The sequence below is a fragment of the Vulpes vulpes genome, chromosome 14 (assembly GCF_048418805.1).
Source record: "Vulpes vulpes isolate BD-2025 chromosome 14, VulVul3, whole genome shotgun sequence".
NCBI lineage: Eukaryota > Metazoa > Chordata > Mammalia > Carnivora > Canidae > Vulpes > Vulpes vulpes.
Window position 1 is genome coordinate 100,457,960 of NC_132793.1, and position 25,211 is coordinate 100,483,170.

Below are 25,211 nucleotides of genomic sequence, written 5' to 3' on the forward strand. Positions count from 1 at the left end.
ATGGCGACGGCCAGGGCGCCCTGGCAGTGCCGCCCTTCGCAGAGGGCGCGTCTTCCCTGCGCCTGGACGGGTGGGGAGGAGAGGAGGAGACGGGAGGAGGAAGGCCGTGGCACCTGCCCACGCCCACCCCGTTCTGCCTGGGGTCAGTGGAGATTGGGTCGGGCTGGGGGGTCAGAAGGGAGGCCGTGGGCAGGGCCTTGGGAGAGCTCCCAGCTTGTGCCGAGGGGCACCTGCCAGACTTCCCCATTACTCCGAGGTGGTTCTCCCCTCTTTCTCCTCTTGGCCCAGAGGCCCATCTTGGTCTATCTCTCAACCTCCTCTCTCTCTCTCTTCCTAAGACAGTGGTGTTCAGGAGCTCTCACAGCTTTCCCCCAAATTGGCTTGCTTTCCAGTGCTGTGATTTGGGTTCACAGCACTTCCCCTCTGTGAGTCTTAGTTTTCTCCTCTGTGAGATGGGTTGGTGTGCAGGCTGTCCTCATGGAATGCATCCAGTACACACTGGGTGCTCTATCAAGGTTAGGGCACCTTCTCCCTAAGCAGGGGAGGCAAGACTATCCAGGACAGAACTCAGAACTTGAGGATGTCCTTTCTGTCTGGGGACAGCCAACTTTAGGTGTCTCATGGCTTCCAAGAGCCAGCTTTTGCATCGCTCTTCCAGGCAGCTGGGAATGGAGAGAAGAGGAGGGTGCTTAAAAATAGAGCCAGGGTGGGGGCTGTGGCTGGAACAAAACCTTGGTCATCGGCTCTGAGAATGGGCCGCTGCCACTCCTATAGCACTGGCTCCTTCCTTCCAGGCCGGTCCGGCTTAAGCACCACTTAAAGTGGTCCCTGCATTCACTGGCCGGCCCCTCACCGCAATTGAGCCGCAGGGGTTTGAAAAGAGGGCCAGGGCCTCAATGACAGGACCTTGGGCCAGGCTAATTGGTTTTGGTTCAAGGGGATACTGGATTTGTGAAAAGCTCCAAACTGCCTTTCCCACGCCAGAGCCAGGCCACAGCTTTAAGGGGAAAGGCTTGAGGAGCTTGGGGCCATTCGAGAAAGCTGGGAGCCAGGTGCCTCCAGCTGATGATCCCTTCCTAATGGCCAACACATTCCACCACTTGGAGGGTAGGGAGTTGTTCCAAGGGACTTCATGGGTGCAGGCAGGTTCTCCTAACGCTGTCTCTCTCACACACACATGGTGGTGTCTAGAAAGGAGCCCTCTTCTCTGAGCCTTTGACACACTCTAGTTGTGAAGTGACCTTGCTTTTCCCCCACTGGAATCATCCAGTAATCGGCTAGCTAATAGTGCAGTTGGTCTCAAGATAACCCTCTCCTATCTCCCAAAATGTTCCTAAATCACCCTGGGCATTGGCAACAAGGTAGAGATGAGGAGCAGGGAGGCCTTGAGGTTCTTTTTTTTTTCATTTTAAGAGCAAGGGTCAGCTATTTCTCTACATTTAAAAATTAAGCATTAATTGTATCATGACAAGTCTATCATTATTGTAGGAAATACTCGTGTAAATACTTTGGAGTGTGTATCGAGGTATACCAAATATCTATGTGTTGGGGGCAAGTGATTACATGTTTCTGTATATAGTATATGTATTCTTGTATATAAGGTCTGCGTTATCAAATCACTTACTTATATGACCATCAGTTATGTTAAGGATGGTGGCAGGGTTGAGTGGGAGCTATAAAAAAAATATCAGTCCCATTTAAAATGACGTTGCATTGACTGAGACCCGTTTTTCATGGTTCATTGTGTGTTGAAGGGAGCATTTCTAAGTAATCAGCTAAAGAAACCCCCTACCTTTTTATGATCCTCCACATTTTTCACCATGTTTGCCCACTTGAGGCACATAAGTAGGAGAAAGGTACTTTGAAGAGATATAGAACTCTGTGTATCACATTTTCCATTTTTTATTTCAATTTTTAATTGCCCAGAGCCTAATTTCTTTAGGCCTCTGCTGATTTGCACATTTGAGATTCATGTGTAAATATGCATGTGGCATGTGTGCACGCCTGGGCCTCCTTATCACAAAGTGTGCTCTCTCGGTGTTTAAATACACACAATCCACATCGACACACGATTATGGGCTTGCGTATTTGCCTCTTCTCTAGAATCAGGTTAATTTTCCCTTTGCTAATCCTCAAACCCATTAAGTCCCCCACCCCCACAAAAAAATTGCAAACCCTACCACAGGCCAGTGGCCTCACCCTACTTCTCCAGCAGGCAGCTCTCCAGGCGGGGTGCTGAAGTGAAGGTTCCTATTAGGCAGACTTCATTAATGTTACCAAATATACCCCAGCACATTTACTCTTCTACTATGAAGTATTATCATAAATAATTAAAATTAAACTGCACTTGTCAAAATAAATGAACAAAGTAGAGTTAGTGATGTTTCTGCCTTGATTTGCTTGCCTTGCTTTCCTTATTCGCTAATTTGAAGAAAAGGAGAGAAAGAGGGAGAGAGAGAGGAAGGAAGAAAGAACAGACTGCTTTGGGAAGGGGAGAGGCATGGAGAGGTGGAGAGACACCGAAGGAAAGCCCTGCAAGTCGTCTGCCCTTACTTAGGTTTCCAGTCATTAGGGCGCTCTGGGAGGCTGGAATGCAGCCTCTAACGTCAGCTCATAATGAATATTGAGGTGTGGATGTGGAAGGAGGGATTTCTTTGTTTACTGAGGAATAGCCATGGGAATGGGGGAGAGGATTGCCTTTGGGGATTAAGGAGTGGGCTTTGTTTTTATGAAGGGCCTTACTTCTTTTCTGAAGTTTTCTGCAGCTAATTGATTCAATTCAGACATTCCTTCTCCCTACCCGGCCAGCCGAGGCCATGTGTTTGTGAGATGTGCACAGCCCATTTCCCCATCTGCTCTGGCCCCTTTCTCCACTGTGACCCTTGAAAAGGGTGTGAACCTTCACATGGGGAGATCACCGGCTATGGAGAAATCAGTGAGGGGCTGAGACCTTTGTATGTATATTTGTGTGATAGAAGCCGCAATATGTAATACATCTGCATATGTATTATTCAAAGTATGATTTACATATAGAAATAGATCATAGGTGTGTAGTTGTTTGGGTTCTGACAAGTGCAGTTACACCCATGTAGCCAACGCTCAGACAGACAGCATCTCCCTCCCTTCCAAAAGCTTCCCTCCTGCCCCTTCTCAATCAAACCCTGCTCACCTCCCTTCTGATGTCTCTTACCTGGATTAGTTTGACATGTCTAGAGTTTCACAGACATGGAAATGTATGCTAGGACTCTTTTTTAAGGTTTTATTTCAAGTCTGGAGGGAGCACTGTCCTCAGAGGCCTGGCAGAGTGTATGTCTGGAGATTCCATGTTTAGGGTCACATTGAACCTGGGCGTTAACACTGTTCCCTCGGATGGGCCCAGAAGTCAGACCTGTAATTATATTTTTTGGGGGGTGGGAGGTGGAGGGTGGAGCTGATTTGGGCTGGTCTTCTGCCAGGACAGCCCTGTTCTCACCCAAGGTTTGTTAATGAGCCGGGGACAGGTGAGCCTCACACATTCCAACTTGCCTCTCTTCAGCGGCATCCAGGAGCCTACGGAGAGCTATTAATGGAAGGTGCCGGCTTTGTGCTAATTAGAACTTCCTTTCAGCTTCCATCTGTACAGGCACTCCAACCCCTCAGTGGTCAGCCTCACCCGTCCCCCACCCCATCAGCTTGCAACCTAGTGTTACACACACATACACACACACACACACCATGAATTAGGGTGTGCTGTGAGTGGAGCTGCTCTCTGTCTCTGGCCAAATCCTGGGGCTTTGTCTGTCGCAGGAATGCACAGGGTGGCATTTCTGGAGTTTTCTCTGTCTTGTTAGGGTGGAGATGCACTGCCAGTTGGGCAGGGATTCCTCCTGGCTAGGCTGGTCTCACATCATTGATTTGGATTCGTTTTGAAAGGGACCTCTCCTCCTCTGCCCTCTGGAGAGTGTGGCTGCAGACCTCGTGCCCTCCATTACCCCCATTCCTGGCAGCTCCCAAGTCCGATTGTACCCACCCCATCTAAACCTTCAGCTGCCATCTTTGTCACCCTGGGCAGTCTGGGGGTGGGGCTGTTTCCCTGGTTCTCTTCTGAAAAAGACCAAATTTGTGTTTTCTTAAAATTTATCAGGCCCAATGGGCACAATTTTTTTTAATGGATATTGTCTTTTAAGGAGGTTTCATTGAAAAAAAAAAAAGAAACATTAACGTCACATTAGCGTCATTTAAAGAAAAAGCGCCTTTCAGCTTTGGAGGTTGAGGGAGTTACGTGGCTTTCTGTCTGATTATCACTTGGGATGAAATCTTTTTCGGGAAACCAGAGAAAGGGGCATTTCCTTGCAATGATCCTCTTTTTAGTTCCTGAATCCCCTCGAGTCCTCATTGGGGTTGTGCGTAAAAATATCATGCCAGCCTGCCCCTTCATCTCATTTTCTCCTGCATGAATTATCCTGGTAATAATGCAGGTCACCCAATTCTTTGACTGTGTAGACTGGGATTTTAAAACTCAGGAGTGGATTGTTGGCCAGCATGAGGCTTTGCCAGATTCCCCCAAGGTTCTGGATCCAGGCTAGAGAAGGATGGAAATGCCTCTGGGGTGCCCAGAGAGGCTGCAGGAATTCCTCATTCACTGGTCACGGGGTGAGCAGGGGGACTGGCCTGTGGCCTTTTTTTGTCCCTAGGGGTGACAATTCCTGAGCCGAGGCACTAGAGTGGAAGACCTGGGACAATCCTAGACTGGGTTATTAAACCAACAATCCAAATTGCAGAAGGGCAGCAGCTGGAGGGTGGAGGAGGACACCCACTCTTGTGAGGCAGGGTTTTTTTGGGGGGGAGGGGCATGCTTTTGCCATCACCACTCAGTGTATCCTTGACAAATCATCTCACCTCTCCAGATTTGTGTTTCCCCTCATCTATGAAATGGAGGTAACATAAGTAACTGCACCTCCAGGGATCATGTGAGAATTAAGTAAAATATACAAATAAAGTGCCTGACATAAAGTGGGTGTTCGGCAAATGGTAGCTTTCTCCAGGCTTGGGGCAAGGGGGGCATAGGAATATCTGGATATGAGCTTCAAACCTCCACTGGCTGAAAGAGAGAGAAAGCACCAATAAATGGCCAGAGTTTCATGGAAGAATTGACCAGCTCCCTTCTTTCCCCAGTGCCCACCATACCCATCAGTCCAGGAACTGGGAAACAGATTAGGACTCCAAGGAGCACCCCTTTGGGAGGGAGGATCTGACGGGTGTAAAGTTCCCTGTTAGCTGGCTGGGGAGGTGCACCTGCAAGTGTCAGAGACTTGAACGGAGCAGGATCCAGGTTAGCTTGCCAGGCCAGGTGGGCGCCGCCAGGAGGCCCACGTTAGCTCGGGTTCCTGATTTCTAACAGCTGGGCTCCCGGTAAATGGCCGGGGGTCCGGTTCCGGCAGGTTCCGAGGCTCAGGACTCACGAGCAGCAGCGCCGTCGGGGAAGCCAGGGTGGTCCTGGGGCGGCTGTTGGCCGGCTCTCCGTGATGCGCTCAGCCTTAGGTGCACGGAGGTGTCCCTGGCCCGCTGGAGGCTAAGATGCTCAGGGCCAGGACGGAGCCCCCGGGCGAACGTGACTGAGGCGCGGGGTGCGCCCAGCAGCCGCCCCGGGCTGCGGTCGTGACCTGGAGGATGCGTGTGCCCCACTCCCACCTTCGAGGGGACCGCATTGCTCTTCCAGGCGGGCGTGGGGGGCGCCTGATGTCTCCTTTCTGTTTTACAGCGTCTCCCCCGCAGTCGCCTCCCTCCTCGGCGCCCTCTTCTCGGGCACGAACTCACCCTGGCACCCGTTCGTAGGAGGGCGCGCGGTTGGAAAGGTGAGTGGCCAGAGCCGGGGCGTGGGAGGGGAGCTGCCCGCTGCCCGCTGCCCGGGGGCGCCCAGAGCGGGCTTGGGGGCCGGCAGCCCGGAGGCTGGGAGACGCCGCGATTAGGTCGGCGGAGCGTGCGCGTCTTTACCTGGGTCACCAGAAAGGCAGCCCCACCGCGGCCCGGGCCCGGAGCCGGTGCCGTCGTCTCCGGGTCCCTCCGCGACACGCCCACGCCCACGCCCACGCCGGGGACTGGCGCTAACCACGCACGTCCACGGGCACGCTGTGCTCTGCGGTCCAGGCCGGCGGAGCACGGGCGCGGGGCGGCCTCCCGGACACCGGGGCTCTCCCCGTCGGTGTCCGCGGGAACCGGAGCCCGGCGCCCGGGGTGGCGCGGAGGCCTCTCGCGGCTGCGGGGAGCCCGGGGCGCCGGGACGCCGCCTGGGGCCCGCAGCCTTCGGAGCGCGGGCGCGGGGGGCGCGCAGCCCGGACCCCGGACCCCGGACCCGGACCCGGCGGGGAGGCGGGGAGGCGGGCAGGGCGCCGCGGGGCCGGGAGGCCATTTTGAGAGCGAGGAGCGGCCGCAAGATGGCTGCGTGGGCACGAGGTAGGTCGCGGCGCGGCCCACGGAAGCGGAACGCGCGTGGAGCGCGCCCTCCCGCCGGTCCCCGCCGCTGCGCTCGGGCGCCCCTACGGCGGCGGGCCGGGCCCTCCGTCGCGGCTGGCTGTGCGCCCCGGGCCGCTGCGTGCGCTCCCGCCGGAGCCGCCGGGAAGGACGCGCGCGGTCCGAGCCCTGCGCGGCGGCCCGGGGTCGGGCAGGGCGGAGCGGTGGCGCGGGGTCGCGGTCCCCAACCGCGGGTGCTTCGCGCTCTTCCATTCTTTCCGAGGAAAGTCGGGCGCATGGCCGACGCTCGCTCTCGCCCCGACACCGCGAGGCCCGGGTGGCGAGCAGAGCCGGGCCGCCCTGCCCTGCCCTGCCCTGCCCTGCCCGAGCTCGCCGACGGCGTCTGCAGCGCTCGGGGCCGAGGACGCCCCCGGCTCCCGCCCCCCGCCCCAGGCTCGGCCAGCTCCCTCCCTGGCGGGGCTGCGGGCGACGGGGGTAGCACCTCGGAGCTCCAAGCTCGGAACTCGGGAACTCGGGCCCCCAACGGGCCACGACCCAAGGTCAGAGCAGTCAGTGGCTCAGCAGCGGACCCCTTCCCACCGGGTGAATTATTTAAGCGGATTTGCTGGGGTTTTTTTGTAATTGCCCCAGTTGATCCACCGCTATCCTAAGACAGGTCCCACGCATACGCATTTGGGCAGGGTGACTAAGAAACCCCGGTTCTGTCCGTCTGTGTCTACTGAGTCTCGCCTCGTGCCTTGCCGGGTACTGAGGCACTTCACAAGTATTTAGGCCTCCCTGCGGTAGGTAGGGTGGTGGTGATTCCCTCTTTGTGACGTTGGCTGTAGCTAGGATGTGGTGGGGTCAGGGCTGTCTGCCCCAAAGCCTAAGTTCTTAAGCACAGGCTCTGCCCATGCATATATACACACAAACACAAATTCATCACTACTGTGATCTCATCCAAGACTGTCCTGAATCCAAGCCCTTGCCATCTCCACATAGCCCCACCTCACATATGAGAGCTCTCCTGTCATACCCCACTTCCCCCCAATCTTCTGGCCTAAAATAAATGTTGTATCTAATATTGTGGTTGTTCTGAGCCTCCTGGCAGCCATGACAAAGAAAACGTGAGGATTTATAACCTTGTTTTTAGAAGAAGAAGAAGAAGAAGAAGAAGAAGAAGAAGAAGAAGAAGAAGAAGAAGAAGAAAGCTCACGAGGGTTTTTAGAGATATGAGCATTTCTTCCCCTGTAAGATTTATAAAAAACTTAAGAAGAAGAAGAAGAAAGCTCATGAGGGTTTTTAGAGCTATGAACATTTCTTCCCCTGTAAGATTTATAGAAAACTTAAAGCTTGGTTATTATATAGGTCAACTGCTCGTGTCACAGAGGAGGAACCAGGCCCAGAGAAGTTAAGTGATTTTCCCCAAGGTCATAAAGTTGGCTAGAAGAGTAAGAAGTAGGATCCAGTCCAGTTGATTCTTAGTCCAATTTCCCATCCTCTTGTGAGCAGGTTTTAGTGGGTTTCTCAACAGTGAGACTGTTTAGTTCTGTTTGGTGACCCCTCCATCCTCTACTATAAACTCTTCGGACCTGAGTGCTGTCCCGTTCCTCTCTTCGCCCTGCAATTCCTGGTGCTGGGCTGTGCTGGGCTCGTCATTGGGGATGTCCTCAAATATTTGATAAATGTACGTGTGGTTCTCAAAGTCTCCGTCTCTAGTTCTTGGATATGGCAGTGGTGGTGGAAGGAGAGGTTCTAAGGAGGTTTTTGAAAGGACTCAGTTTTTTGAATGTTGCATTTCTGAGCCCATAAATTCCTTAGACCTCTTTCTTTTAGCAAATGGCATGTGCTAGGTACTTCCCCATATTGGCAGTGGTCTGGCTCCTAACTGTCCTATCACATTAGTGGGAAGCAGTTATTTCTCTCTTGAAGGACTGTGCTGTCAAGGAGACCTCCAAGTCCTTTTAGTGGAACTAAGGAGGGTTTCCTGATTACGCTGACACAGTCACCATGAGACCTGGTGAACACATTCTTTTGTCTTGGGGTAGAGAGCCAGCCCTTCTGGGTCAGCCCAGGGTTTAGTTCCTGTGACCTAAGCACAAATAGCAGAATGTAGCTCATCAGATCCCCAGAACTTAATACAGATTGGTAAATTTCCATGGCTTCCAAAATGTAGCCTTTAACCCTGGTATGATAACTGTAGGTGCTAAATAAATTTAGTGAGCCTCCCACAGACAGATTCTCTGGAAATTTGTACCAGAAAGTTGTCATGCTTAGGCATGGAGATGGGGTCTCCTTCTTGGTGAGGAGCCCCTATTGGCGGAAACACTGCAGCAAATCCTGACCATCATCTTTGGGCTGGCTCTTGCTAGGCAAAGTGGGGTAGAGAGCTGAGGCCAGTTTGCAGCAAAAGCCCCAGCTGTGGAAGAAAAACAGGGTTCAGCTCCCCAGATTAGTTACTGTCTACAAGGATTAAAGGCCCCAAATAATGGCTGGCCTCTCCCCTCCTCTGTGCCAAGGGAAGACATGTAAATACAGCCACACGCCAGCTTAGGCAGTAGATGTGTATAAATCGAATTTAGCAAATCAGATCATGGTTTAAATGCACTATTTAAAGCAGTCCTGCAGTGAAGCCTTTTACAAAGGGAATAATCATTTTGTGATGCTAATCATCAGCCTCCAATTTATCTCCTTTGTAAGTTCAGATGTTGGTGCACTGGGTGTTCTGAAATTGGGGCGCTCTTGTGTAGGGCTCGGGTGGTAGCTGTCTGCCTTCTTTTTTTGACCTCTCATTTTAAATGGGTGCATGTCCTCGTTCCCACTGGGGGCCTCAGGATGCTTGTCACTTAGCCTGATAGTTCTCATCCATCCCATTCATCTTTTTATAATCTGATAGAGCCCACCCTTCAGCTGTTCCTGGCCCCTTTTCTGAGATTTGCACCCTTCCTGGGGGAGATACAGGCCCTGCTGTTCTCAGGGCATTAGAACCAACTCCTTCTCTGATCTGAACCTTCTTTTGTTTCTCTGAGCTTCTAGTACCTCTGGTGCTGCTCATAAAGAAGATCTTAGAGTCCACTAGACACACAGCAGTGCCTGAATTTAGTAGGTGAATGAAATGCAGGCGCCCACTTGCTGAATAGGCACTGTCCAAAATACTCTCCCCATTCACAGCAAAATAACTGAGGCCTGGATGTTAAAGCGACTTTTCCCACAAGTTAAAATCGGGACTCAAAGGAGAACCTGTCTCCTAATTGCTATAAAAGTGTTTTATACACTAAGCTGTAGTGCCTTTCTTTGCAGAGAAAATATAATAAGAGACCATCTGGGTGGGAGAGAAAGAATGAAGGGAAAGAGATGGATCAGAGTGGAATAAAGGAAGTGGGCAGGAAGCTGGGGGGCCGCGAGGAGCCTGACCTTGCTTAGCTCACAGGCCCTGATATAGTGTCTTTGTCAATGCTGCCACTATTGGCGCGTTCCTCGGTAATTATGACTGTGTGTTGGCATGGCGACTCAGAGTAAGAAGACTAGAAGCACGGGGTAAATGCACGACTTGTTCTTGCCTTCTAAAGCAGAGAGGAGCTTTTGTGGGTAGTTCCTCCAGGGAGACGTGGTAGAAAATTCACCAGACCCAATGCTGGAGCGTGGGTATTTGCAACCCAAAGAGGCTGGGTGGCCCTGATCGAGGGTGGCACACCCCAGAGCGCCTCATCCAGACCTGCCTCCAGTGCAGAGGTCACACAGAACCTCCCTCCTGTTCTCTTCTGTTGGTCTTTGTTCCTGAGCTTGTGATGTCAAGTACACCCATGTCTTCTCCCCTCCACGTTGTCTGTTTTAAACAGGTTTCTGTTGCGGGCTCCCTGAAATAGATTTACTGTAAACTCATCTATCTCGTAGGTGAGTATGAATTGGAAGGCTGAAAGGACAGGCTGACAGGTCCAGCTGTAGGGATGAAGTTTGAGGCGTCCCTTCCTACCATGCTGCCCACTCCTTAGAGATCCTTGGGCCACGTCCTCATCTGAAAGTTGGGGAGGTTGCTGGAGTAAAGAGTTGTGCTGTGCTGTCCAGTGTGCTAACCACTGGATGTTGATCTCATGTTCAGCTCATGAGAGGCGGTCAGTGCAACATGCCAAAATGATAGTATTGGGTTAAGTAAAATACAGTAGGAAAATTAATTTTACCTGTTTCTTCTTCCTTTTTTTCTTTTTTTTTTCTTCTTCCTTTTTAATGTGGCTTCTAAGAAACTTAAAAGGATACATGCTGCTCATATTTTATTGGTCAAGACTAGAAAATTAAGACCTCTTCTAGCCCTAACGTTCAGTAACTAATCCTGATCTATCCCTGGAAGCTGCCTGGCCACAGAGAGCTCTGTGTATAGAAGGCCATGGAAATGCCAGGCCAGAGGCCACTAGAGAGGCTCAGGTCTAAAGAGGCTTTTAGGGGTGTCCAGTATAGCCCCTTAAATGGGGGTTACCCCACAGTCCTTGAAGGTAGAAAGTGTGACTCTTCAGGCAACACTGTTTTTCAGAATCTAGGGTGGGGGAAACAGAGCCAGTGGGTAACCCCAGAAGTCTTTGGGTGGAGGTGTAGCAGTGCCCCATGGAGTTTGTATGGGCACAGATGTAGGTGACAGGAGGGTTGTCCTGGGGGTGGATCACCTCCTCAGGCCCCATCCCTGTCCTTGCAGTGATTTCATAGTCCCCCAGGTGTGTGGAAACCATAGGGCATGGGAAGAAAACTGTGTGTCCCAAGTTCATGCCCAAACCCACTCTGAGCAGGTTCCCTTTAGCCCAGAGCTCTCTGTTATCCCTCCCCTGGCTGCCCCTCCTCCCTGAAGCTTGTGCTGCTCTAGGCGAGCTGAAGCTTCTGGGATGCGCCTTGGCTCAGAGCCAGCGTCTTCTTTGAGAGGCCTCCTGCCCTGGCTCCCTGCCAAGCCTTGGGTCTTCAGAGAGATTTTCTGGGGGAGGCTCTGGGCTCATCCTGCTGGCAGAGGGCACAGGGGCCTTCTCACCTCAGAGGACTCCTGGCTGTAGGTCCAGCCTCGCTTCCAGCCCCCTTTCCCCTCTTACAGTTTTACTTTTCTGCCCCAGAAACCCTGAACTCCATTAATGATCTCCCAGCCTCAGTGAGCCTTGAGTTTATGAAAAGACAGCTCCTCGCATGAGCCTGGGAGGTGAGGAATGGGCAGCCAGGAAATCCTAATGAGTCATGATAATGGTGAGAGGAACCATTTATTGAGCACTTACACTGTGCCAAGTTCTGTGCTAACGCTCTGCATACTTTATCTTCTTTAAGGCCTGTCTCTTAGGGAGCAGAAAGAGTGGTAAATGAAACCGAGGGCCTGCTCTTCTCTAAGCCCGATGTCATGGGATGATGGCATGGGCTATGCCTCAGGAGCTATAACCCTTGAGTAGGTGGTAGTCTGAGTCCCTGTGGGTCCTCATTTCCCAAGGAGTCTGCCTGGGCTTTGGGGAATAACATGAGCTGCTTTCGGTGGCTAGAGGGTGGCTCTGTAGTGTCTCCTGCTTTGGGCTGACAGTGAGCCTGGGGAGGAAGGAAGAGGGTAGGGGGTAGGAAGGCTCAGTGCAGGGCCCCGGGGAGCCTTGGTGAGGTACTAGGAGGGGTGAGAAGTGTCCAATCCGATCCTGGCTTTCTCCTGTGTGAACTGTAGCCCGCTGTACCTCAGTTGATAAAATCAGGGGTTGGCCAAAGTCTGCCAGTCCAACCGTGGCACCAGGACATTTTTCGCTCTCAGGGCAAGGTTGAGCCTCTGCTTTCTGGAATGTTACATCCCCCCAAGGGAGCAGAGTCTTCTGGAGGAGGAAGGGATCCACGTCCTCTGTCCAGTCTTATCTGGTCCTTAAGCAGAGAATGCTGGACCTTCTTCCTATCCCCTGAGTTTGGTGATATGGGAAGCGAGAGGTGAGAGATGCCTCCAAGGGCATACCATTTCTGTGATGAGTGCCAGGGAGAGGGGCGATATAGAGCAGAAGGGCTCGGGTTGGGCCTGCGGCTTCCTTTACTCCATGTTCAGTTGTTGTCAGTCCATGGTTCTATCTTCTGTTACCGGATCACAGGCTTCAAGATCATGGTGGTGGGAAGCAGAGCATGCCGCCCAGGGGGGCATCCGGCTTGTCTATCTAGTTCAGACCCTTTTGGACATGTTATTTTGCTTCTCTCTGAGCCAGTTTTCTCATCTATGAAATTGAGGATAGTAATACTGAGCTTGTGGCACTCAAGACATGTCAGTTTGTGTCCTCATCTGCTGCTGTTGTAGAATGGGTGTGTTTGTGCTGCGGGAAGGGGTGGCCTGAGCATGCGTGAGCCAGCAAAGTTGTGCTGTGGTGACCATCTCACTGGTGGGCTGCACATCAGTAGCAAGTGGAGAAGCAGGGAAACCAGCCATCAAGGGATTGGCTCGGCTCTCTGTTGCTCACTAGAATAAGTCATGGTGTTTACCGACCATGCATAAGCCCCAAGCTCCAGGGCAGAGAGAAGCCCAGGAGAACCCCTGACCCCCAAGAGCAGAATCTAGTCTCATAAGGCACACAATTGAGAGGTGATAACTTGACTCAGAACTTGGGACTTAGGAGGAATTCATTTGGAGTGGAATTATCAGAGAAGGCTCACCATGCCCAAACCTGTCTCCTAGGCTGAGTGGGGGCGGGAGACTCCCCCACAAAAGTTTGGAGGTGGGAATGGAGCAGCAGGGTAGACTCCTGTGGGACTGGGTCAGAAATCTGGGCACAGAAGAGCAGGTCAGATGGTGGAGACTGAGAATAATAGGGGTGGAGGGCAGACTAAGGGTTGTTGGTCTTGTCATCATGTGCAAGATTGGTGTAGGAGGACTGCCAGGCTAGCCTGAGCTGAGCAGATATACCTACTCTGGCCTTTCTCACGTCTGATGGCCCTTGGCCTGGACTTCAGCACCTCCAGGACTATGCCATGGAACCATAGGTCAGTTTACAAGGGAGCCATGGAGTTCAGGAATTGGAAATCTTCCCATGCCAGACTATATTTTTTCTATTGCCTTCATTTATCCATTCAACATTTATTGACCAAACACTATGTGTCGGGCTCTGGGCAATGCCTTGGGGATGTAGAGAAGCAAACCACAGTCCCTTGCTCAGCACTTCAAACTTGTATAATACAGAATTTCATCTATCCATCCAGGATGGGAAGGCCAGGCTGGGGGATAGGGGTGCTGGATTAAGAGGGACTGGAGATCTGACAGTCCTCACCAGTTGGCAGCTTCTGGGCCTCTCTGCCCGTCTCCATGGCCCAAGAGCCTGGGAGAGCAGGGTCAGGGGCCATCTCATGCTTTGCCTATGGTGACCTTAAATTGCCATTTTGCCTAGGTTAGAACTTTAATATTCCAGATTCCATTGGTTCTGTATAGAACTGTGATATCTCAATTGCCTTTTCTTCATTTAAGGAACAACTTTGATCTTCGGAATCAGCATAGCAGTAACCTATTGAGATTTCTGTGTAACATTGGTAAGGAACATCTTAAATGCAATCAAATAATAAATTACATCTGGATGAATTCACATACAGGAGGTTTCTTCTCCTTGGAAGAAATCAGATACTGTTTGGGGCATCCAAGCCAGAATTCTTTCCTGGTTCTGCTCAAACTGGATCCTGAGTGCAGTGGTTGGCAGGTAAGCCTGCATATGGCGATAATGGGTACCCGGCTGCCTCCTCAATACATCTGGAGCTTGGAAGAGTTGTCCATGTAGCCTCTAGGCTGGGCCCGCCCTGCAAATGAATCCACCAGTCCTTAAGCCTAGACTGCAGGCTCTGCCATTCTGCCACTTGCCCCCAGGAGCAGGAAGGCCAAACAGGTTTTATTTTATTATTACTATTGCTTTAGTTGTTTTCTTGTTGAACTCAGTGTGTGTGTGTGTGTGTGTGTGTGTGTGTGTGCTGAAAGATGAAACTCTAGAACTTACATGGTAGTTTTTTTTCTTACATGGTATTTTTGGTTAAAGTACTTGTCAAAGTTGTAGGAGGGACCATCTGCATAGAAAGGTGACTCCAGGTCTTTGAATAGAGCCCCAGGTCCTTGGCCATTAGAAGACTCCATAAAAGTGTCTTTTCTCAGCTGCTGGTGGGCAGGATGAGTGTACATGAAGGCTTTCCTCGATGGGCAAGTAAGAAGCAGGTAGTGAGATTCAGAGCAGTTCTTGACTCTGCTTCCAAAACCTTCGATCTTTCCTCCCCCGGGAATCCAGAGGAGTTCAGAAGAGTGATTTTCTAGGAAGATGCAGTGAGCGACCAAATGGACATCAGATACTGGCAAGGAGTGGGCCTTTCCTATGCTGGGTGGCCTCAGTGGCCTTCTGGCTTCCCATATGTAGCTCTTTTAGAGGTAGTTTAAATGAATATCTTATGCACAGAGACTGGCCTTGAGTTTAAATTTAGTAGCCAATTGACAGCATATGCTTTTGTGATGAAGCTTCGAGGTTGACCTTTCCTCCAGGACTAAATGTGTAATTAGACTCCCATGCTAGCCTCCAACACTCCTCTAGAGAAGAAATCAGAAGTACGGTTTCCCATTTCCCATTGTGTTCTCCTTTCATGTTCCTCTGTTCCCCCAGGACACATTCCAGAATCAGAAGACAGGGAAAAGAGAAGCAGGAGCCCTGGTGGAAGAGTCTGAAGGTGAGTCCTGGCCTGACCCAGGCCAAAGGCTGTGTGTGTGTGTGTACACGCGTGCACATGTGCACACAGGCACACAGTTCATTTCGGTTGCTGCTCCAGCTGGGCTCTATACACAAGGCAGTTATGTGGTTGTAGATGGGTGGTCCGAGATTGATTTGGGTCTTGGGTTACTATTGTTTTTTTCATCTTCAGAAATAAAATAACCGGGATCCCTGGGTGGCACAGCGGTTTAGCGCCTGCCTTTGGCCCAGGGCGCGATCCTGGAGACCCGGGATCAAATCCCACGTCAGGCTCCCGGTGCATGGAGCCTGCTTCTCCCTCTGCCTGTGTCTCTGCCTCTCTCTCTCTCTCTCTCTGTGTGTGTGTGTGACTGTCATAAATAAATAAATAAATAAATAAATAAATAAATAAATAAATAAATAAGAAAAAGAAAAAGAAAAAGAAAAAAGAAAATAATCCAGTTTGGGAAGGAAATAAAAAATATGGGGAGGAAATTAAAAAAAAAAAAAAAAAAACCCTGATGGTTCTTAGAACCAGCTGCCTATTAGGTTGATCCAAATGAAATTTCTTTTTTATAGATCTAAAACAGTCAAGTATCAGTAATTTTGTATGGTTCAACTCACTACATTTCCATGCCTCTGGGCCAGTCGAAAGGGAGCCACCACTTCTCCTTTATCCTTAGAATCACGTCTAGGGGCGCCTGGGTGGCTCAGTGATTGAGCGTCTGCCTTCAGCTCAGGTTGTGATCCCGGGGTTTTGGGATAGAGTTCCGCATTGGGCTCACCACAGAGAGCCTGCTTCTCCCTCTGCCTGTGTCTCTGCCTCTCTCTGTGATTCTCATTAATAAAAAAAGAAGCAGCAGCACTGGTTTTAAAGGGTCTCTGAGTTGTAAAGCATTTGTGTTCATCTTTATCTATGCACCCCGCTTACAACTATTTTAACTGAAGGAAGGAATCACCCCAACCTGTGGATGCTCCTGTTTGGGAAAAAGATGCCAGCAAGGCTTCGGTGTGCCCCAGCTTTAACACACCAGCTTGAAATGCAGGATAATTAATATGACTCTAAACACCTATGTTTCAGAATTAAAGAAAAAAATTCTTCAGGGCAGTTCAGCCACCCACCCCTGATGAAGAGCTGAGACCGGTTTCAAACTTTTCTGTCTCAAGAGGCCTTGGCTTTCATCTGGATGCCTGGGTTGGTATTTTACTTCCCCTCCCAGGCAGCCAGTGATCCTGGGAGTTGGAGCGAGGGAGGAGGTCGGTAGGAGCTAGCTTGCAGCCTCTCTGTAACCTTTCAGCCACCCTGGTGCTGGGCGAGCAGCGCTGTGGGCTTTTGAGTGAATGCACTCCCGTCCCGCATTCATTACACTATTGTCAGTGTGTGTGTCTGGGGCTGCCTCTGGGTGTGTGTGTTTCTTTTTGTGTCTGCGTGTCAGTGTCAGGCTGTGTGTGTCTGTTTACATCAGCCTGTCTGGGCCGCTCAGCGCAACAAGGAACGGAGGGTTGTTGGTAGGAGGGAGGGCATTTCAAAGCTCCAGATCTACCCCCTCAGGAATCTTGGGGGGTTTATATAGATGTGTGTGTGTATGTACACACACGTGTGCATGTGTATCTCATGCGTGCATGTGTACGTGCATGTGTGTATGTGGTTTTCTTAATGGTGGTCATGGAAGGGGGCTGCATGTGAGTGTCTGACCAGGTGTGGTATGAGCAGCCGCCAGGCTGGGTGAGCCCCATCTGCCATGAGCTCACAGACTTGCCCGCCTGCCCGCCGTCCGTGGGGAGCCTGTCCCTTCGCAGCTCACGGTCTCCTCTCTAATTTATTAGCTGGGAAGGAGGAGAAAATGAAACGTTGCCTGAAGACAATGGCCGAGACAGCAGGTCCCCACCCTGCACAGCCGCCAGCACCTCTCCCCCCAGCCCTGTCTCCTCTACAGCCAGGATCCGGACAGTATGCTGCTCGGTCTGCAGTAAGAGATGAAAAGAACCCCCAAACCAGTCTAAAAAACCGTGTGTGGCCATGGACATGCAGGGGTAGCTGTAGACTGTGGAAGGTGGAGGTCTGAGCCAGACGTTGCTGACTGCTGGCCCCTCAACCACTCGGCGGGGGGGCCCCCCACCTCAGAGTCCCGGGACTTCTCCCCAGCTGCCAGCCAGGCAGGGGGAGGGGAGAGGGGCCCAAGCAGCTGCAGGGGCTGTGTTAGTAAACACTTGCCTGGGTTCCCGTTTTCTTCACCCCCCCCCCCCCCCCCCCCCCCCCCCCCCGCATCCTTCTCCTTTACCGATGCCCCGTTACACCCCCCACCCCACCCCAGCATCCCCTTTTCTGTGGCCGGCACAATGAACTCATTGTCCTGGGTGTGATTTGAATAAGGGATCGGCGGGCCTGTTCCCAGCATTGTCCAAGGGGCTGGGAAAAACCCCAGCGCAGGCAGGAGGACCAGGCCAGACAGAGACAGATGCCTAAATTAGCAACAAAGCTTTGTGCACGTCCCCCGGACAAGGGCTTGCCTTGTTTGCGTGGACTCAAGGGTGTGGAGCTGGCCGGCTGCTCGCATGTCTCCCCATGTTAATTAGTTTTGCATGCATGTCTGAGAAGGTGCCAGGGGAGATGTGTTTGCCTTTCCCCGGGAGGGGGACCTGTTTGCCACTGTGGGGCTGAGCTAGGCTGGGCCTACCTGGGGAGCCAGGCTCTGAGCCTGGCTGGGAATCCCGGCTTCCTCATCCTGCTTTTCTGTCTCTCGGCCCTTTGGGGGGGGGGGCCTGGCCTTGCTCCCCATGCCCCCTCCATTCTTACCCCACAGTGTCTGAAAGTTGGTTAGCCCTGACTACAGGGAACTCACTGGCTTCTGCCCAGACCCAGGCCAGTGCCTGTCCATCTGGCAGTCTGTCTCTCGTGACATAGGGCCCCCCGGGACGGGCAGCAGAAGCGGCCAGTCTGGGCTCTCCTCCGTCCCCAAGCCAGATGGCCAGTCTGCTTATCGCATTATGGCCTCCCTTGGCCCCAGACCCCCACCGCCCACGTTTGGGCCAGGATCTTATTTGGGATATGGCGGAGAAGCCCTCTTTCAGGCACTGAACAGGAGAGGGGTCTAGTAGACAGGCCATGAGGCATGTCCTTGCCACTGGCCTGTTGTGTGACCTCTGGCACCCCAGTTCTCCCCTATGCCCTGAATCTTGGTGTTCTTATTGGCAAAATAAGTGAGTTGAACTTCAGGAGTCTCTTGGTTCCTTCTAGCTCAGAAGGGCTGTGATGGTGATCATTTCAGAGCTGTGTTGATTTAGCACTCGCTGATTTAGTACAAGAACAAGAACCAGACCGGTGAATTCTGGCCAGGGGCAAAGAAGGGTATAGTGGGAAGGATTTCATTCCCGTTGACAGAGTGTGGGCCTCTGTTTTTGGAATGGGTAGGGGATCAGTAGCGGGCACAGTGTCTCCTCCCAGGCCCTCACAGACCCCCTGTTAGCAACCCAAGCCATCCTCCTCCTGCCCCTGCCCAGCAGAAGGAAGCTTGGCAGTGGCCGCAAAGAAGAAGCTGGAGCAAGAGCAGTGGCTGGCCAGGACGCTGGGTGTGTCCTGGTCGCCCCCTGCAGGCCCTGGCATGGGGGACAGGGCTGAGAAAGGGCTGGATGCCTGCTGAACTGTGCCTTCAGACAACTCTCTGGATCCTGCCTTCAGAATCTCCACCTCCCCACAGCTCCTCACAGTAACACTGTGGGATAGAGGGGGACCTGGGGTATGCCCCTCTTGTCCTGGTACAGGGGTCTCAGGATCCAGTGACCAGGGGTTCTGGCTCTCAGGCCCTCCCTGGCCTTTCCCTCGCCCGGCCCTCTCAACACTGCTTATGGGTGATTGAAAGTGCAAGCCTGGGGTGCTCACTGTCTAAAAAGCCCTGTGCCAAAACCTCCCAGTTCCTTCTTCTTCTTCTTCTTCTTCTTTTTTTTTTTTTTTTTAAGATTTTATTTATTCATGAGAGACACAGGCAGGGGGAGAAGCAGGCTCCATGCAGGGAGCCCAATGTGGGACTCAATCCCTGGTCTCCAGGATCAGGACCTGGACTGAAGGTGGCGCTAAATCACTGAGCCACCCTGGCTGCCCCCCTCCAGTTGCTTCTTGTGAGGTCTTTATCGTGGATGGATCCATCCCATCTCCTTTCTTTTTATTTTTTTTAATATTTATTTATTTATTTATTTATTTATTTATTTATTTATTTATCTATCTATCCCCATCTCATTTCTTTCAAATCTGGTGAAAGCCATAGTACAGGAGGGAACTTCTGTGTTTGTGATTTAAATGACTTGGGATGACTCTGGTTCAGGAAATGGGGAAAAAACTTTCAATGTCCAGATTCCTTCTCTAGTCCTTTGCCAGCCTCCCCCACCTCTGGCCATCCCTCTTGCTCCCTCCTCAGGTGTGTGGGATGCTCTGGAGTCTGGCAGCCAGGGTCCCATAGGGAGCCTCTGGGATTACCCCAGGTGGCACGTGTCCAGGCAGGGAGGCCCTGGGCCTGCCTTCCAGAGCTCACCTTCCTTCCCTCATGTGAAGCTCCCGCCCATCCCCACCGCCAGGTCCACTCACTGCTGTTCCCTCTACCTCTCTTGTCCTACTCTTCTCCCTGTCTCCAGAGTGGCTCCAAACTCCAGCTGGGCATCTCTGGAGTGGGGGCAGGGGATGCAGGAGCTCAGTGAGGAAGAGTACAGAGATTAAAGCTCGTGGCAGGAACAGAGAATAGAGCCCACAGTAGGAGTGGGGGAGAGAGGGCAGGCAGGGCCTTGGGAGGCTGCCTGCTGCCCTCCCGGCCCCTCCCCTCCTGGTTTTAGCTGCCTCAGCTGTAGCCCTGAGCTCCTTAATCTGGTGATCAGCGTGGTGGTGGGGGGCGGGCTGGCAGAGGCTTTAGGAGGTGACAGGGGATCTTGGGAGTCGCACTCCACTAACCGAGCGTCACGCAAAGCCAGGGAATCACATTCCAGGCGCGGCTCCCCCTCCTGAGGCTGGCCCCAGCAGGAGTGGTGCCCGATAGATGGCCTGGGCATACGCCCTGCAGGAGGCCAGTGTCACCTTTGTTCCTTAGGAGGAAGATTGCCAGGACTGAGGCTCTCTGGCTGTGCCTGCGTGGGGTGGGTTTTATTGTTTGGTAGCTGTCCCCTCCCTTACCCCAGCCTCCGCGTCCTCTGGCTTCCTTTTCCAGGTAGAAACAGACATCTGTGAGTGGTAGAGATTCCTTCCCCACAGACAACCAGTCGGGGCTGGTCAGAAGATAGGCATTTGTTCTGAAACTAATCAAATATGCCGGGCAGTATGCCTCCCCTGCTCACCAGCTTAGGCTGAGCAGCCCTGAGAACCCTGGGGAGGTAGGAAATTGAGGCAGGGATGCTGAGCACGAACCCAACTGGTTTGGAGGCTCCTGGCACACCAGGCCAGGGTGACCCCAGCCTGACTTTAGCCAGAGAGGGAGGGGGGACAGATGAGGAAATGCCATAATTGGAGCTCTGCTTCAGGCATCACCATGCAGCAACTCCCCGCTGACTCTTGGAGTCTCTCATCCCTTGTCTGTAAAATGGGAGGAATCATCCCTAGCTATGAGTTGTGAGGAGTGTTAAATACATGGGAAACACTAAATAGGGTTCATTTTCCTTCCCTCTTTCACCCTTAGGTATAGGGCAGGCATGAAAGCTTCTCAAGGTCAGGTAATACGGCTGGGTTGTGGGATGAGGACAGTGATGATACCCAGAATATTTAACCACGGGCACCAGCCAGTCGGAATGACAGCTGGCCCAAATCGCCAGCCCAGGGAGGAGGGCACAGCTGGCCTGGAGTAAGTGCATTTGTCTTTGTGTCTTTCTTCTCTCTGCCCCATCACGTGTGTGTTCATCAGCAAGCATGCAGACTTCCCTCGAGGGCGGTTCCTGACAAGGTTGTAGGATGGGGGATCCTGGGGTCTCCTTTGCATTCGGAGCAAGTTAGGTGTGCCTGGCATGGGGACACCATGCCCCACCTGGCAGAGGCCCCAGCAACAAAGGGGAGTGAGCTGAGGTCCTTCCCAGCTGCAGGCCCTGCCCTGCTTGTCAGCTCTTCACCAGGCTTTGGGGGAACCAGCTTGTGGTGGCTCTCACCCTCCTTACATCCCTTGAAGCTGCTGCTCCTTCCTGTCTCTGCCTCTCAGAAGCATCATGGGTCAGGATTAGGGGCCTGTCTGCATCCTGATCCACTTCCCCACACCTGTTTCATCATTAGCCAGGGAGGTTCATGGCTGCTGCCATCTGGCTGTGGAGCGCTGGGAATGTGGTGGTGGTGATAGTGCTACGGAGCAGTGTTCTCTCATTCATGAAGGCTTCTGGCCTCAAGGCTTCCTGAAGCCACCCCTGACCTATAGTGTGCTGTGCCAACAGTAGCTCCTTTTACCTGGTCCTTCTTTTTGCCTTATAGGGTGAAATCCTTGCCCAAAGTGACCCAAGATGGCCTGGTAGAGTAATGAGGGCATAGGAAGACACAGCCATACTCACCTGGAAGTCAGAGACTTGGCCTCCAGCCCATCTTCCTGCTGAATAGCCTTCGGTGAGCCAGCTCCCGTTCTGCACCAGGAAAAGGAGCATTGGATAGAATGGCTTCAAAGGTGCCTTGCCTTTTAGCTGTGACATTTTTTAATTTAATTTTATTTATTTGAGAGAGAGTGAGAGCAAGAGAGATCACAAAGAGGGAGAAGCAGATTCTCCACCTAGCAAGGAGCCTGACGTGAGGCTCGAACCCAGGACTCTGAGATCGCAACCTGAGCCCAAGGCAGATGCTTAACCCACTGAGCCACCCAGGCACCCCTAGCTGTGATGGTTTATAATCTGGAAGTCCTTCCTGCCTTTTTTCTCCTGTTACTCACCAGTGGCCATACTCTCCCCCCCGCCCTTGTTCACAGGAAGCCCACCCCATTTGGTTCCCTTCCAGTTGCCCTGAGATGCAGGGACATACCTTCAACCCAGAGGCTACAGAAATGAAAACCTAGCTCAGTGTGGGCGAGCGACATGAAGCTGGGAGTGACCTGCCCTGGAGCAAGACTTGGGCCTGAGAGTGCATCTTAGCTGAGATTGCTCCCAGCCTCTGATCTGGAGCCTTCTCTTCTGTTTCTCTTTTCTCTGACAAGTGTTTGCCCTGGTGGTTCTGTTTGCCACTGGCTGGCCCTCAGGGTGGCTTTTCAGTGTTCTCCTTGGGGCTTGCCCCATCCTACTTCCCTTTGCCAAGGCCTTTAGACTCGGAAGCTCTAAGCCCCCAGAAGCTGTGCATGAGAGAAGAGCTGCTTCTCCGTGGCCCACCCTTCTTCCTGGCACCCCCCAGGCAGGTGGCTCTGCCATGATGTGGGCCATGGAGTCAGGTGAATGTGGGCCCAGGGCCTTTTATGGCCAGTGTGACCTTGGGCCAGCCCTTTACCTCACTGAGCCTGTTTCCTTATTTTTAAAATGAGAACAACCACACCTTTTTCATCAAGTTGCAGTGAGGCCTAGAAAGAATACAAGTAAAACACCTTGAAATTATGTGGTCACTCTCTTTTACCACCTAGTACCAGCTGGAGCCAGGAGTTCCAGAGGCCATAGACAGAAACCCTTGTCCTTCTTGACCTCTTGCCTTGGAGTTTCAGGCCTGCTGTGCTGGAGAGGTTCTGGAAAAACCTTGGGGGAGTTCCTCCCCCCATCCCCAGGGAGCAGAAATACCTACTTTCAGCCCTAATAATACCTGAATGAGATTTATAGGACACCTTCCTCCCCAGAGGGTAAAGCTCCTTTCTCACATATTATTCTCTTATCTTTAGATTGTTCTGTGAAGTGTGATGGGACAACCTCTTTTCAGCTTCTCTGAAGATGGAGACCGAGAGGAATGGTGGGTCTTGCCAAGGTCACAGGACTGGAATTCAGAGCCACGCCACTCCAGGACCCTGGAGGTCATCAGCAGGGGAAAGGGGAAAAGCCGAGCAGAAAGGGAAGATGTCATCTGAAGCCAGCGTCTTGAGGCTGCGACAGTCGGGCCGGATAGAGGAGGCGGCTATGGGCAGAGGTGCAAGCTCCGCTTCCATCCCTGCCCATCTGGGACTTGGCAAAGGACCTGGGAAGACATGCCCCGACCACCATGCAGCGGGGGGGCCTTGGCCTTTGGCCTGTGGGCTACCATTTCTGCCCTTGTCACACTGTGTGCCTCTTCCAGGTTTGAGGTACTCTGACCAGGCTTCCAGCAAACTGGAGCTCTCAGCCATCTGTATTTCTGACCCAGAGGAGTGAGGGCAGCACACTGGGAGGTTGCTAAAGCAAGGGGCTCCAGCCTTCTAGGAGTTAACGACTCCCTCTCCCCAGCTGTCCTCCACTTGGTGCTCCTCTTCCTCCCTCCTCCTGCTCACAGCAGGCAGGGCCTGGACCTGGGAGCCATGCCGCTGTGCTGTTGCCACGGGAGCCGGGAGGCAGATCTGAGCTATGCAGGGAAAAGACCCAGCCTGTCAAAGTGTCTGAGATGAACCGCCGCCGTCCCCGTGCAGCTGGGCTCAGACGTGTCTCGGCTCTTGTTCTGTGCCTGAGAATGGCGAAGCCCAGTGAGGTTCAAGGGCAAACTCACTATTCATTAGTCAGGGGTTCTTGACGTCCCGTCTCTCCCAGGGATGGGATTCCCCCCCCCCTTCCTCTTTCTCTCCCTTCTGTGACACATTCCTGGGTTCCTTTGGTGAGGACTGCACCCTCCTCTGCCTACTCCCCAGCCCCCTCTCCATGGCCCCTAAATAAACTACCCCCAAGGAGACCAGGCAGGGCAGAGACAATGGCCACAGGAAACCATTCAGGCGGGACTCTAGCCATGCTGGCCCGCCCTCTGCTCCCAGCACCCTTGTGAGCCCCACTCTCCTCTGACTCAGGGTACCCCGGGCCACCAGCATGCACAACCCTAGACAGGAGGAGGAAACCCCTGGCCACTGCCCTTGGGACAACAGACCCATTCTCAGAGGCTCCTGAGTCGCCTCCATAGCCTGGATCTGACACAGCTGGATAGTTTGGTGCCTTTCTCTACCATCACCGGTCTGTTTTAAGACACTCTTAAACACTGTGGTTGGAGAATGTAAATTGTACAGTATTTTCTGTAATGTGGTGGGTATTAGGATGGAAAAGACATATACTTAGTCACAAACAAATTGCACTGCTAGGAATTTATTCTCTGGTCATATATGTAAAAATGTCCAAAGAAATATGTCCAAGGATGTTTGTCAGAACATTTTGTTTTTAAGATCTACTGTGGTAGATCTCTCTATAAGCTGATATGGAAGGTTGACCAATATATATTGTTGCGTGAGGAGAATAAATTGCAGAACTGGCAATACAGTATGATCTTATTTATGTGTATTTGGAAGTCATTCCTAAGTATGCTTATATATGAAGAGTTTCTGGAAATAAGTATTGGAAGGCTGTCTCCGGGCAGTGGGATGGATGGATGCCTTCTTCTGTACTGTTACATGTTCTTTTCATGCTCATGGAATACTTACTGAAAAATTTAAAGACGCTATTCATTATAATAGGCTTAACTTCTATTAACCAAATTAGGGTAAGAGCTTCAAGAGGATAGTGGTGATGTTGCAGGAAAAAACATCCCAGAAACTCTGCCATTGGCCATTTTCAGGCCTAAGAACCACATAGCATTATCGTCGTGGTTACTATGGTTAATTAAAAGCCTACTAAGTGTCAGGCTTAGTATCTCTGGGTCTTGCCTCAGTGGTTATCATTATTCCAATTTCACCATGTGGAAGAGTAGTTGATTCGTTTGTCTGAGCTCCTCAGCAGGGAGGGGGTGAGGGTGGAGGGTTTCCCTGTTTCACTGCCAGTAAATCGTGCCCCTCTACCTTCCAAGAGCTGCCTTTTTGGGAAAGGACCTTGGAAGCCCCAGCCTAGCCACCTTCCTCCACACCCCAACCAATCCAGTCATGGGGCTGGGCTGGGGCCCAGGGTTGGGGAAGAGGTGCCCCCATCCACTGCCACGGCTGCCCAGTGAGGTATCATTGTGCTAGAGGATTGGTTGGGCTTGAGCCTGGCAGGGGGACTGGATAGAGTTGTGAAAGGCCCAATTTGCATAAGCAGCATGTTTCATGAGAGAGACATCACCATGCTTAA

At 52.2% G+C, this 25,211-nt stretch overlaps 1 protein-coding gene across 1 annotated transcript; it reads left to right on the top strand.

The window, feature by feature from the left end:
- LOC112921736 (uncharacterized) lies at positions 1-24,439 on the top strand. The gene is made up of 6 exons (XM_072735171.1): positions 1-26; positions 5,815-6,432; positions 13,862-13,923; positions 15,027-15,090; positions 21,517-21,703; positions 22,886-24,439. The coding sequence occupies exons 1-4, from the start codon at positions 1-3 to the stop codon at positions 15,086-15,088; spliced, it is 768 nt and encodes a 255-aa protein (XP_072591272.1). The 3' UTR covers positions 15,089-15,090; positions 21,517-21,703; positions 22,886-24,439.
- Positions 24,440-25,211: the final 772 nt, after the last annotated feature.

Bases quoted from the DNA above. Each gene is read 5' to 3' on its own strand.
- LOC112921736 (XM_072735171.1), top strand. From the start codon at position 1: ATGGCGACGGCCAGGGCGCCCTGGCA. The intron at 6,433-13,861 runs GTAGGTCGCGGC...TCTTCATTTAAG, and splicing joins GATGGCTGCGTGGGCACGAG to GAACAACTTTGATCTTCGGA. The intron at 13,924-15,026 runs GTAAGGAACATC...CTGTTCCCCCAG, and splicing joins GAGATTTCTGTGTAACATTG to GACACATTCCAGAATCAGAA.